Source organism: Selaginella moellendorffii, unplaced genomic scaffold, assembly GCF_000143415.4.
Source record: "Selaginella moellendorffii unplaced genomic scaffold, v1.0 SELMOscaffold_12, whole genome shotgun sequence".
In the NCBI taxonomy this organism is placed as follows: Eukaryota; Viridiplantae; Streptophyta; class Lycopodiopsida; order Selaginellales; family Selaginellaceae; genus Selaginella; species Selaginella moellendorffii.
The window spans coordinates 2,070,568-2,082,342 of NW_003314273.1; the positions used below are offsets into that span (position 1 = coordinate 2,070,568).

Below are 11,775 nucleotides of genomic sequence, written 5' to 3' on the forward strand. Positions count from 1 at the left end.
GTAGAAGAAAGAACCCTAGGTCCATTTTAGCCCTAATTTGAAACCCTAATTTGGGGAAGCGAGAGCGAGGGCGAGAGGGAGGGATAGCGCTCGCGGAATCGCAATGTCTGGCGCGATCGACAATTGGGGCGGCGACAAGGGCAATGCGGTGGAGGCGCGGCGCAAGCAGCCCAAGCATCTGTGGCGGATGAAGAACAACCAGGTCGGTAGCAGGCTCCAGGGGAGATTGGCGTACGAGCCGCCGCGGCTGAGCGATCTCCAGCACCAGAATCGCGTCAAGGCGCGGAAATACTTCCCAAAGAAGAAGTCCGCGCAGTCCCAGGCACAGGAGCACCCTCACGCCCCAAGAAACACGACCTCTTTCATCATGCGCGCCAAATGCTCCGGAGGGATCGCTCCCCCGACTCCGTCCACGCCGGCTGTGATCTCCACCCCGGATCTCTCCGGCGTGGCGTCGTATCGCGAGGGGATCACCGAGGAAGTGAACAAGGAATGGGGTGTCAATGGCTATGGCTCGATGAATGGTCTCATCCGGCTCAAGGAGGACAGGATCGACGACTCGGACAGCGAGAGCGACGTGGATCAAGGCGTGCAATCCGTCCAGCAGCTAGAGCAGCGCCTCGATCAGGACCTCAACCGGTTTGAGATCCTCTACACGCCAGGAGCTGGCGATCAGGATAACTTCTCGCTGGCTGGGATGCAACTCCACGATCAAGAGAACCATATTGCGCATCTGGAAGAGGAGAACTTGACGCTCAAGGAGCGGATCTACATCCTGGAGCAGCAGCTGGACGAGCTCAAGCAAAAGTTGGCGCAGCAGCAGAATAGCGAGAGCGTGGACGAGATGGAAGTTTGCTCCAGCGATGGAGCGACGTGAAGAGGCCTCTTTCCTTTCGGGATTTCGACTCCTCGATGGGAAGCGATCGAGAATCGAGAATCGAGAAGGGTGGTGACGATCCGGCAGGGAACGAACGAACGTTACGCAGCTTTTGATGGTACTTAACCTTGTAAGCTTTTTAAGTATGTGTCTACTAAGTTACTCTCTGTACAGCTCTGATCCATCCATCCGAGGTAAAAAAAGTTCTCTTGTTTTTTTTTCTTTCCTCTCTCTTTGCGTCTCGTGGTACTTTTGTGATTAAAGTTTCTGGGATCTCTTTTCGTTCAGCAGCAGTGATTCTGGATCTTCTCTTCTTTTTTCAGCAGTGTCTGCACTCTCTCACTCACTCAGTAGTGTGTTTTTCTCAGTCACGATTGACACTTCTCAGATTAATTGCTTGCAGGTGGTTCGATTCTGTCTCCAAAAAATCTTATTGCTTGATCTCTCGCAAGCTCTATCGAAGCAGACAAAACTCCGACTTTGCTCTCTCCTGGACTATAAAGACGAATCGCATTAAGACGATACGTATCAGTCATGAATCGAGAGACCACGAGAAAGGTCTTGCGTATATTTCTTGTTGATTTTCCTTGTTTAAACTTCTCTTTCGACGTCTAGCTGGTGCTGGTCGGATAGTATCTCGATCGAGATTGTTGTTTGGTTGGCTTGTTTGATGGATTAAATGGATTGCCTCCTTGTTTGTTTGCTGGATGTTCTCACAAAAACTTATCGCCCTTTCCAAGATCTGATCCGATCTGTATTCATCTTAATTTCTGAGAGATGTTCAAAGAGAAAAGAGGCTAAAATTCCTATGAGAAATTCCAGAAATCAATCCGTACTGAATGTGCTATAACTTGTCAAAACTCGGAACAATGCTCCAAACACTTCAGAGAATTTTGAAATTATAAAGTTGCACTCTTAAGAATGGAAGTTCTTCTCCCAAGACCGAGAAATCTGTGAACCAGTATCAGAGCCTGAAACCAGCTCGATGGGATGATTTAAACAATCGAAACACACAATAAAATGTATCACATTTCGTCGCTGGACGATGCAGATTCTAGAACAAAAGTCTTCCATGGTTGTCATGTCCCTCCCAAAGCTATACTTTTTAGATCTTCTGTTGCCTTAAACACGTTGTGATCTAGCTTCGTATCTTATAAGTCTTTCATTGAATTATAAGCCTTGGGAAAAATAAGACTGAGAAATCAGAAAAAGAAAAGTTATTTTATTGTAAGTATAAAAGGTGGGATAAGCGTGGAAGTTGGGGAAGTTAGATAACTTCCTCTTGTCCATTTCAGCTGAATCCCGTGGCCATGCCGGCTGAACGGTAGTTAGGGCACACAGCATCCAAGTTCGCTTGGAAACCTTCTCTTTCATTCAACGCGACAACACCCAAGTCCTCTCCCCAGCACACAACCCTGCAGAGATGAGAGAGATCCTCCACATTCAAGGCGGCCAGTGCGGGAACCAGATTGGAGCAAAGTTCTGGGAGGTTGTGTGCGATGAGCACGGCATTGATCCCACCGGGACTTACCACGGCGACTCCGACCTCCAACTGGAGAGGATCAACGTCTACTTCAACGAGGCCAGCGGCGGACGCTACGTGCCGAGAGCGGTGCTCATGGATTTGGAGCCGGGTACCATGGACAGCGTGAGGTCGGGGCCGTATGGACAAATCTTCCGGCCAGACAACTTCGTCTTCGGCCAAACCGGAGCTGGTAACAACTGGGCCAAGGGACACTACACGGAGGGCGCGGAATTGATCGACTCAGTGCTGGACGTTGTGAGGAAGGAGGCCGAGGGATGCGATTGTCTCCAAGGCAAATCCCGCAAAACCCACGATCAAACTTGTCAAGTTCTTCGCTTGAATCTGTGCTTGCTTTTTCCTGTGTGCCAGGTTTCCAGATCTCCCACTCCATGGGAGGCGGGACTGGTTCGGGGATGGGGACGCTGCTCATCTCCAAGATTCGCGAGGAATACCCCGACCGGATGATGCTCACCTTCTCCATCATGCCGTCGCCCAAGGTGTCGGACACGGTGGTGGAGCCGTACAACGCAACGCTGTCCGTACACCAGCTGGTGGAGAACGCGGACGAGTGCATGGCGCTGGACAACGAGGCGCTGTACGACATCTGCTTCCGTACGCTCAAGCTGACGACCCCCACATGTACGTCAGAGGCCGTTGACACTGTCGGGTCGTAACCATTGACTTTGATGTTTGCTTGCAGTCGGCGACTTGAACCACCTGATTTCGGCGACCATGAGCGGTGTGACCTGCTGCCTGCGGTTCCCCGGTCAACTCAACTCTGACCTCCGGAAGCTGGCGGTCAACCTCATCCCCTTCCCGCGCCTCCACTTCTTCATGGTGGGATTCGCGCCGTTGACCTCCCGGGGGTCGCAGCAGTACCGCGCGCTGACCGTGCCCGAGCTCACCCAGCAGATGTGGGACGCCAAGAACATGATGTGCGCCGCCGATCCCCGCCACGGCCGCTACCTCACCGCCTCAGCAATGTTCCGTGGCCGCATGAGCACCAAGGAGGTGGACGAGCAGATGCTCAACGTCCAGAACAAGAACTCGTCCTACTTCGTGGAGTGGATCCCCAACAACGTCAAGTCGAGCGTGTGCGACATCCCTCCCAAGGGCCTCAAGATGTCGGCCACCTTCATCGGGAACTCCACCGCCATCCAGGAGATGTTCAAGCGGGTGAGCGAGCAGTTCACGGCCATGTTCCGGCGGAAGGCGTTTCTTCACTGGTACACTGGCGAGGGGATGGACGAGATGGAGTTCACCGAGGCCGAGAGCAACATGAACGACCTCGTGTCCGAGTACCAGCAGTACCAAGACGCGTCGGCCGACGAGGAGGGAGAGTTTGAAGAAGAGGGCGCCGAGGCCTAGGCGGCGTGTGATCATGTCCAAGCACCATGGGACAATTTTCCTGTTCTTTGTTACCGAGCTAGCACCACAGTTTCAAAGATAGAGCAAGAGATTAGCAAGAGTTATGCTTTTAAACGAACTTGTTTCCTGAAAACAAAGCTTATTCCAGGCGACTTTTACATTCCGAGCACCATTTTCATTTGATTCTCCCAGTGCTCCTTAACTTTCTGGACGCGTTCCACGCGTTCTTTCTTCAGTCTCTCGTCCCAATAATCCCCAATTGAGAAAGACTTTTGCACTTGCCCAAATAAAAGAAACTGAAAACCAACCTGTTTCTGATCATCAAGTTCAACTCCGTGAGTAAAACCGCGGTCAGGTACACGCCAGGCTGCACGATGGGAGTCAAAGAAAAGAAAAAAAAAGTTCACATGCTAACTGTGCGTTGATAAAGTTTTTTTACCTGTCGACAAAGCGGACACTTAGCCTCCTTGGTGGCAGACTTGACGCCTTGAATAGTTGGAATGGAGGCCGGAGAACAAGCACAGGTACTGCAAAAGAGATGCCCGCAGCCCAGAGCCACTGGATCAAACAGTGTTTCCAATCGATCTCGTCTTACCAGACAGATCGAGCATGTAAGATCCGCTTCAAAAGCTTGCGTAACTTGCGTAGCTTATGTAACTTATCCTCTCCCATAGGACTGGCACACTGCTCTTGTGAATGTGGCGATTCCAAGGCTACTCTCCAGAGTACGCTCTCACCACTGCGCGCGCTACTCTCGCCATTTTTCCCATCCTTCTTAACCTTGAGGCCATTTTCACCTTTCTCACCATCCTTTTCATCCTTGAGGTTGATGTAGAGAGCAGTTAGCTCGATCAGCCATGGGGACTGGAGGAGCTCCTCGTGCATGGATTGCAGTCGTGTTTTAAAAGCTTGCCCTGCTATTGAGCAATGCACCTGGCCATCCAAGTAGCGAAAAAGAAGCAAGTGAGGCTCCGTGCTAGCAAAGAAATACCTTGTCATACTTCTTTAGTATCTTGCGCATGGCCATGGCGTTCATCGAGGATAGTTTACCAAGTTTCTTCCCTGATGGACCATCGTGTCATGATCTCTGCCAAAGTTGTGCCTCATGCGCAGTAGCATCCTCTGTAACTTGGGAGAGAGGTGGAATTCCAGGAGCTGCTGTGTGCAAGATTTGAAACAGCCCGAAATCTCCTGGAGCAAAATTGGGGAAAAAATTACTGGTGATAAAGAAAACAAAAGAAAACTCAATCGCGATGAGAATGTGAGCTTTACCTGGACACGCGATGGGGCCATTGCACGCCACAGACGATGGATCGCCGGCCGGTGGCGCCTTGAGGAGCTCTTGGCGGACGAAATGCTTGAGAGTATTTTTGTGGCGCTTGAATTCCACGCACGAGCACCCCTTGAGAAGGCGACCATCCAGAGACTTCTTCCACTCGGCTGCTTCCTTGTGCTGTTCTTGCTTCCAAAGCTCGCTCCACGTGATCAGGACATCCCTCGCAATGGGATATTGATTTTCCCTGTGTCTTTCCACTAAGAAGATTTTAACACTTAATAAAATTACACCATGTCAGATCTTCTATTATCCTAATAAATGAATCCATCTAGTCACGTGTGGGTAAGTGGCAGGCGCCCAATTTTCTTGTAACCAATTGCTATGTAATAAAAATTTGTCACATGGCTTATCAATGCTGACTAGTCACCATGTCAAAATACTAGTCTATTCCTCCCTCTCCAATCTTTCTGATGTTTCAAAAGTTGAATCTTGCTAGTGAGGGCTCCTTTCTATACATCTAATGCACCAGAAAAAGGATTCCAACAAGCTACTTTATGAATCAAACTAGAATTCAAATTTGAACAATGAGTCATAAGTATTGCAAACTCAAACCTGCTTATGTGGCAACTTAAAGCTACTAAATAGAATATATCACAATTTAAAATAGTGGCCAGACTTAGTATACTTTAGAAGGTACTTTAGCTAAACAAACTTAAAGTGACAAGCTCTAATAGAATGCAATCTTCCAGCTAAAAACTACTAACAGGTGGAAAGAGGGAAAGAGGGCCTAAGTTAAATGGCAGCTCTAACCTCTGTAGTAGTGAAGTATTGATTTCTTCTTTTACTATTATTTTGGGTTAGTGCAACACCATTGATTGTTTCATGAGCATAAACACTAAAAAGGTTTTGTAAGCAATTAAAAAGAACAATTTGAGAAATGATCCATAAAAAAGGTTCAAATATAAAGGGATAAAGCTCATGAATAAAAGGTGCACCTTTTTTTTAATTGGTTAAATATCTTGGGATATTTAGATTTAGGTAATACTAACCTCCCAAGAAGTTGAAATTTAAGAGCTTTTAAAGGGCTATTTGTTGGCTAGGGGAATCACACTATATATTGAAATTAGTTCAATTTAATCTAATTAGGCTCGATTGAAGGGGTAAGGTGTTAAGAGAATGAGGCTCTTGGGAAAGTTACAACTTTCATCTTCTATTTACAAGAGCATGTTTGTAAGGAAATGTAATAGATTCTAAGTAACAAAAGATAATAACTCAAGAAATGAAATTTAAATATGAAAGAAAAAAGTTTATGAATAAGAGTACACCCTTTTTTTCTTTTTACTGATTAAAGGTCTTTAGATTTGAATAGTATTAGGTTAGATGACCTTTCAATAAATTCAAATTTAAGAGTTTATAATTTTTTGTTGCAATCTTTGACAATTCCACTATGTAAGATTCATACAACACAACACTTTCTTTTTCTAGATATCCTGATGCTAAATTTGTTACATCCCCATATTAAATAACCCTAAGAATTTAGATTAATTAGAGGTGGTATAATTAATATTCTTAGAATATTTGAATATACTTTAGGATATTTTTTAATATAATACTTGTAATTTTTCACACTTTAAACTTTTATAATTATTTTCTGTTTAAACATTTATAGAAATCATATTATAGTTAAGGGATTTCCAGGGAGAAATTCCCTAACAATCTAGCAGCCTAGCTGCCATTTGAGCATAAACTCTGAAAAATTCACTATTTTATACTTCTTCTTAAAATTTCTTTAATTATACATTTTTGTATGTATCTATTAGTTTGTTATATTTATAAAAAAAATTGTCCTAAAACCATTTGGTTGACCAACTAGTTTACCCATACAATTTGGCTACTGAATGTTTTTTACTGATCACATCAATGATTTTCTTATAAAAACTATTCAACTTGTTAAGATTGCCCTAAAAACCATTATGGTTAAATGTTTTTTCACAAAGATCATTAACTGACCAAATAGTTTATAAATAAAAATAATAATCCAAATGTAACATATTTTATTTCTCTCCTCTTAAGCTTGCTAAAAAAAGCAATTATTTTATGACCTTTATTAATTATTTTATCCCTACGGGTTTTTAGGATTTACAATCAGAATTCTTAAAATAACCGGTTTTTTTAGATGTTAATATCCTTATTAAATATTACTGAAACAGCCTAAATGAAACAGCCTGTTTCATTCTTTTAACCTTCATTTTTATACTAATCCTTCTATTGTATAAATTAAATGCTCTATATAAGGGAATAAGTCATCCACCTATAGTATAGTTTTATAATGAACTCTTTTGTTAATAGATGCTTTATAAAATAAAGGATGTACTCATGGATGCTAATAAATATTATTTCAATTTTAAGGGTGTTTAAGAGTAAATAGCTATTAAAGGTTTCTCATCAATCAATTACCCTTTTTCTAGCTAGCTTAAGTGGAAAACTATGTGTTATATGTGGTAAGAAGATATATTATATTATAATTAACCACTACTTAATGGGAATTTTAAAACAAAGCCAAAATTCAGCATTCTAGTGGTCTATTGCAAGAATATAGGTAGTATTGTATAGAATTTGGGTTTAAATCCAAACTAAACACAAAACAAAAAGTGACACACTCAACAAAGAGCAAAACAATATCTCAAATAATCAATTATCCCTTTGGCCACTCTTACTATATGAAAGAAAGCTCACTTTGTGCTTTCATCCCAATCCTTTATTTTTTGAAGATAGTCTTTAGAAGAAACTTAAAATTTTATTAAATATAGACTAGTGTTGGATTATGAATTTAGAGTTAGAAACATGTTCAAAACACTCTTTACATTCTATGGATATATATAATTAACAATTATTGACACCTTTCATAGATAGTCAATATGACCAACTTATGGGGTATCATAATGAGAGTGCTAGGTGGATATAATAAACTATTATTTGAAGGACTAAATTTAATAGAGATTTTCAACACTAGCAAATGCAAGTCAATATAAATTTATTTTCATAAGACCAAGTATGTTTAACTCAATGGTAATTTAAGATTTCCTTCTTTAGTCTCTTATAGTTTAAGTGCACATATAATGATTAATTTCTCAAATAACTCGAGTTGAAATTGATAAAGGGTCTAATACTACATGGTCTCTTGCTAATATAGTAGTAAGAGGTAATATCTTTAAGGACTTATAAACAAGTAATTTTTGATACTTACAATCACATTCATAATAATAATGACATTCCATAGTTTTGTAGCATTTTTCAGGCTTGTATCTAGCCCAGGACCCTCTAGTTCTTGTTAGAGGTGTTTTAGGCTGAAAAATCTTCTAGATTTCTTAGTTCTTTCATATTTTCTTTCATTTTCTTCTTTGTTTTGTGCAATTTTAACTTTCAACTACAAATTCTCTTTCTTTGAAGATTCATTTTTTGTGCCATTTGTTTCTATAGGTAGATCTACTTCCAAGCTTTCCAACAGCATGTAGATTTTTAGTTTTGCTCCCAATTTCACAATATGCAAAAACCTCTTAACCCAAGAATCCTTGTTTGAGTGGCTTCCTTTCTTTTTTGTTTGAGTGCCTTTTTTTTAAGAGTTTCCTCTTGTGGATTCTTTCGCAAACTTCTAGATCTCTTTGAGAGAGTTTTTTAGACATAAGTTTTATCATTTTTTGTTTAATATCAACTATGTTTGAGTGAATTTTCTTTTACTTGGGAGTTGTCTTTTTTTTTTCCTTCTCGCTGGTGAAGCACTCATCTTTCCTTGCTACAATTTTAGATACCTATAGAAAGCCCTCAACAAGATCTTTATACCCATACAACAAAATATTCAAATTTGGGCACATACAAATTGTTTCTCTTCCTTGGTTTTCTTTTTGAGTTTTACATGGTTCTCTTCATCACAGAAAAGGTTTCTTGGCTTCTTAAATTCTAGTTTTGAGCTCCTCTTTTTTTATAGAACCCTCATGCCCAATATTTCACTATAGATCTTTTACTTCATGCTTTGATGTAATACCCTTCCATGCTATTTGTGGTTACAACTTTGGAGTAGTCCTTGGTTTATCTTTTGAGTGGCACATTGGAGTTTCCTCTTTACATCCATCTTATTTTCTTCTCTTTTACTCAATTGGTATCAATCTTTCTTCATGACAAATACCACTCCTTTCTTGTTTTTGACTTCATTTTTTAAGTCCATTTTGTGAGAGCAGTAGTACAGATTGATAGGAGGAGCATGTGTTTAGTAGCAAAGGTATAATCAAGCAAGTTTGGCATCAATATCTCAAAATCTTCACTCAACTTTGTGGTGATAGCAAATGCCCCAACCCAGAAAATGCAATTAAAGATGTGTCAATGGGCCCAAAGTTAGTTCCTTAAGGATGTGTGCATCCCCCTCTTTTAGCACATTTTTTGGCCAAGTATTTATCACATTTCTGGATCATTGTAAAGATTCCTTTCAAGCTGGCATCTTTAGCAACTAGAACCTATGTTAACTTTGCAATAGCTTCATGGTTTTTGAGCAATGGCTACTTACTTCATCTCTAAACACCATCCAACACTTTTTTTCTCCTCTTTCAATATTGTTTCAACAAAGCATTTGCAATGTAACATATGTGAGCACTAAATGAGATTTGGATATACTATCACTGTGGATCCAAATGTATAGTAAGAATAATGGGTAGGTCAGACATAACTGACCAACTTGAAGTATAGTTTAACTCCTGCTTACGTGCCTGTCCTTTTTTTACATTTGGGTTAAGTCTAAGCCCAAATTCCATTCTATGCTAGTTAATAGAGTACTCATATCTTTGCATTAGACCATTAGTATGCTTAAATAATATTAGACTTTATTTGGCTTTATTTTATATGTTGGTCTTGGCATTGGGATGTTAAATGCTCTAGAATTATTTTTATATCACTCTGTGCTCTTGCCTCTTTGCTCTTTGAGTTGTATACTTGAGAGTCACTCCATGCCACTTCCTTCACTCTTTGGCTTCATATTTAGAAGTTTGGCTCTATCCCTTCATTCAGTGGCTCAAGGCCTTAAAACTCAAGTTCCACTCCACTACTCTTTGACACGTGGTATATGGCATATGCCATATGCCATATGGAGGGTTTAGGTTCTATTTCATTATTATTCTATAGTAAATCACTATATGAAAACCACATGCCCTACAATTCATCTTTAGTCAAAGATTCCCTTTATTTGGCATTTATGGCATCTAGAGCATCTTAGCATTCTTTGAGTAGTAGATCATGGATTCTTGTGTATTAGAGTTTTATACAATCCTCTTGTAGTTACCTATTGAGATCTAGAGCTGCAAAGATTCTGGGTGGGCATTTGTAGTAGGGTTGATCATGTGAGTCAAAAGTAACCTTAAGGGTATAAGGTCGTTCCGCACCGACCCCCTAACCCATAATGGGTTAGGGGGTGAAATTGTTTTCACATTGAATACCTAGTTAAGGGGTTCTAACTTTTACCCAAGAGTTTTTTTAAGAGTAGGGTTTCCACACTTAAACTCTTAGTTAGGGGGCAACAAAATTTCTATGTAAAATTTAAAGGTCCTCCCTAGGACCCTTAAGTTTATATTCTCTCTCTTCTGTGCACAGTTGCTTGTCATGTCAATTGCGTGCCTTAACTTGGCACCCTAACTTTGGGCAAGAGTGGCTGTGTCTATAGTGTGAGGAGCAGGGCATTTTGGGCTCCTCCCAAGCATGGAAGGAAGCCCCAACACTTCTTCAAGTTTTAATCAGCAACAACAACAAGTATTCTCTATTCTCTCCTTCTTTATTCATGCATTCATGCACATCATTTAGGTTCAACAAGTTTAACAGCAAGATGAAGAAGAAGCCCTTTCTTCTGCAGCCCCTTCTTCAACAACTCTTTCTACAGTGCTTCCAACTGACTAAGGTTTCCAACCTAGCCAGAATCTTCATTTTAGCCTCTAGCCAAGCCATAATGAAGATTCTGGCCGTTGGGCTGATCAGCCCGGCCAGAATCTTCATTCTAGCTGTTGGGCTGGTCAGCCCAGCCAAAATGAACATTCTAGCAAGGGCTTCCAGCCCAGCCAGAATATTCATTCTGGCCGTTGGGCTAGTCAGCCTAGCTAGAATCTAGATTCTAGCTGTTGGGCTGGTCAGCTTGGCCACAATCCTGATTCTGTCCGCTGGTCTAGTCAGCCAGCCAAAATCTTGATTTTGGCCACTGGCTTGACCAAAATCAAGCTGGTCGTGGTTGTAGGCTCAAGTTTCAGCCTGGCCATTGGGCTGATCAACATGTGGAGCAAGGCACTTGGTCTCAATTTCCTACTACAAGCAGCTGGCCTAAGGTCGATTCGCAGTTGGAATAGCCAAGTTCTGGCTCCCCGCTTGATAACGAGCAGAGAAGTGAAGATCAAAGGGCAGCTCTTGGTAAAGATAGACATGGAGGTAGAGTTGGTAGAGGTCGTGGATGTGCAAGCAGGTCTACAGGTGGTGGTGGTAGTGGTGGTGATTCAGATGTGGAAGATGTGGCAGCTCGACCAGAAGCAAAAAGGCAACGTTCCAAGAATTGGACACAAGAGGAGATTTGGGCCTTGGTGGAAATCAAGTGGCAGGAATATTAAGCATGATGTGAGATGACAAGCAGGCAGCAAACAGCAACTGATGCAAAGCAGCATTAGCATATCATTGCCCAAGAAATGCAAGCTTAAGGATATGATCGTG

The 11,775-nt window shown here is 41.8% G+C and overlaps 2 protein-coding genes and 1 pseudogene across 9 annotated transcripts; 2 read left to right on the forward strand and 1 right to left on the reverse strand.

The window, feature by feature from the left end:
• Positions 1-44: 44 nt before the first annotated feature.
• LOC112346135 lies at positions 45-1,489 on the forward strand. Of its 7 annotated transcripts, none has more exons than XM_024674343.1 (3): positions 45-995; positions 1,052-1,071; positions 1,266-1,489. In XM_024674343.1, exon 1 carries the CDS (start codon positions 104-106, stop codon positions 875-877), a length of 774 nt encoding a protein of 257 aa, XP_024530111.1. In that variant the 5' UTR covers positions 45-103; the 3' UTR covers positions 878-995; positions 1,052-1,071; positions 1,266-1,489. The 7 variants fall into 7 exon arrangements, with proteins under 7 accessions (XP_024530111.1, XP_024530110.1, XP_024530105.1 ...); XM_024674342.1 differs by having other exon boundaries at positions 1,281-1,489; XM_024674337.1 differs by having other exon boundaries at positions 45-1,071.
• Positions 1,221-3,770, forward strand: LOC9660622 (tubulin beta-1/beta-2 chain). 2 transcript variants are annotated; one of them, XM_024674346.1, is made up of 4 exons: positions 1,221-1,230; positions 2,299-2,694; positions 2,772-3,041; positions 3,103-3,770. In XM_024674346.1, exons 2-4 carry the CDS (start codon positions 2,301-2,303, stop codon positions 3,768-3,770), a joined length of 1,332 nt encoding a protein of 443 aa, XP_024530114.1. In that variant the 5' UTR covers positions 1,221-1,230; positions 2,299-2,300. The 2 variants fall into 2 exon arrangements, with proteins under 2 accessions (XP_024530114.1, XP_024530113.1); XM_024674345.1 differs by lacking the exon at positions 1,221-1,230 and having other exon boundaries at positions 2,292-2,694.
• Positions 3,771-3,883: 113 nt separating this feature from the next.
• On the reverse strand, positions 3,884-5,189 carry LOC112346103 (annotated as a pseudogene).
• Between the last annotated feature and the right edge of the window lie 6,586 nt (positions 5,190-11,775).

Bases quoted from the DNA above. Each gene is read 5' to 3' on its own strand.
- LOC112346135 (XM_024674337.1), top strand. From the start codon at position 104: ATGTCTGGCGCGATCGACAATTGGGGCGGCGACAAGGGCAATGCGGTG.
- LOC9660622 (XM_024674346.1), top strand. From the start codon at position 2,301: ATGAGAGAGATCCTCCACATTCAAGGCGGCCAGTGCGGGAACCAGATT. The intron at 2,695-2,771 runs GCAAATCCCGCA...CCTGTGTGCCAG, and splicing joins GGGATGCGATTGTCTCCAAG to GTTTCCAGATCTCCCACTCC. The intron at 3,042-3,102 runs GTACGTCAGAGG...GTTTGCTTGCAG, and splicing joins CAAGCTGACGACCCCCACAT to TCGGCGACTTGAACCACCTG.